General features: G+C 63.8%; 2 protein-coding genes across 2 annotated transcripts in view; both read left to right on the forward strand.

Moving 5' to 3' along the window:
• Positions 1–308, forward strand: part of ATP8B2 (ATPase phospholipid transporting 8B2) — a 7,231-nt gene extending 6,923 nt beyond the window's left edge. Inside the window, exon 22 of the mRNA XM_026048497.1 lies at positions 7–308. Within this exon, the coding sequence (XP_025904282.1) occupies positions 7–308 (302 nt within the window). The remainder of the gene's footprint in view (positions 1–6) is intronic.
• A 719-nt stretch (positions 309–1,027) lies between these two features.
• IL6R (interleukin 6 receptor) overlaps positions 1,028–1,108 on the forward strand; it is a 2,976-nt gene continuing 2,895 nt past the window's right edge. The window contains exon 1 of the mRNA XM_026048483.1: positions 1,028–1,031. Within this exon, the coding sequence (XP_025904268.1) occupies positions 1,028–1,031 (4 nt within the window). The remainder of the gene's footprint in view (positions 1,032–1,108) is intronic.

Genomic DNA, 1,108 nt, shown 5'->3' on the forward strand with positions numbered 1-1,108 from the left:
ATTCAGGGGGCGCTTCGGGAGCCATCGGGGGTGACCGGTGGCGACGGCGGCGGCCGCTGTCCCCGCTGCAGGTGCGCTACACGCAGCTGGTGCGCAAGAAGCCCAAGGGGCAGCGGGCGGGCGGGCGGCGCGGCGGCGGGCGCCGCTCCGGCTACGCCTTCGCGCACCAGGAGGGCTTCGGCGAGCTCATCACCTCCGGCAGGAATATGCGCCCCGGCGCCGCCTGGATCGACACCCTGCGCCGCAGGAAAGGGGGAGCCGAGGGTGCCGCCCGCAGCCCCCCCGCCCACGGGACCCTCGCGGTGTGAAGGTGGCACTGGGTGGGGGGGGGGTCCTGGGACCCCCCATAGAGGGACGGAGACGTCCGGCCTTGCACCGTGCAGCCAAAACTGGCGCTTTGGGCACCGGAGCTGCCGCCCGAGGACGCTCGTTTCTCAGTATTGACCCCACACGAATGTATCGCGGCAGAGCCACGCGGGGGGCTCCGGACAGCCCCCCGCCACCACTCACGTGTCTTCTCTTTTCTTTTTTTTTCTTTTTTTTTTTTTTATATATATATAAATATATGTATAGATAAAACAGAAACAAACAGGGAAAAAAAAGCAGCAAGAAAAAGGAAGAAAAAGCTTCCCCGCTGCGCAGGGCAGGATTCGGGCGCTGGGGCTGGGGTCACGCTGGCTGCAAAAGGGGAAGAGGTCCCATGTGTGTCACCCCCCACCCCGGCGCCTTCCTGCTTCCCCTGGGACCTGGCCCCCCCGGCCGGGCTCTTGCACAACCCGCCCGGCGCCGCTTCCTTCTCCGAGGGCCTGGGGGCTGCAGAAGGGGCTGGGGGGGGGGGCCCGGACACCTGGGCCTTTTATACCAAAGCGGGCCCAGGGGGGCTCTGGTTGGGGGGTGTGAGAGTCTATTTTTGGGGTGTTGGGAGATTCCCCCCCTGCTCTTTAGCTGGGGGGCAGCGGCAAGGGCGGGGCTAGGAGCCTTGTGTCTAATTTATTACATTTCTACACTTGCAGAGTTGTATCGTTTTATGGGTACCGAGCGAACCGAGCAGCTTTTTATAAAAACGCCTTTCGGAGCAGCCTCCGCCTCCAGTCTGCTTTCCCGGTGC

Source organism: Nothoprocta perdicaria, unplaced genomic scaffold (assembly GCF_003342845.1).
Source record: "Nothoprocta perdicaria isolate Ctin4 unplaced genomic scaffold, notPer1 scaffold_543, whole genome shotgun sequence".
NCBI lineage: Eukaryota > Metazoa > Chordata > Aves > Tinamiformes > Tinamidae > Nothoprocta > Nothoprocta perdicaria.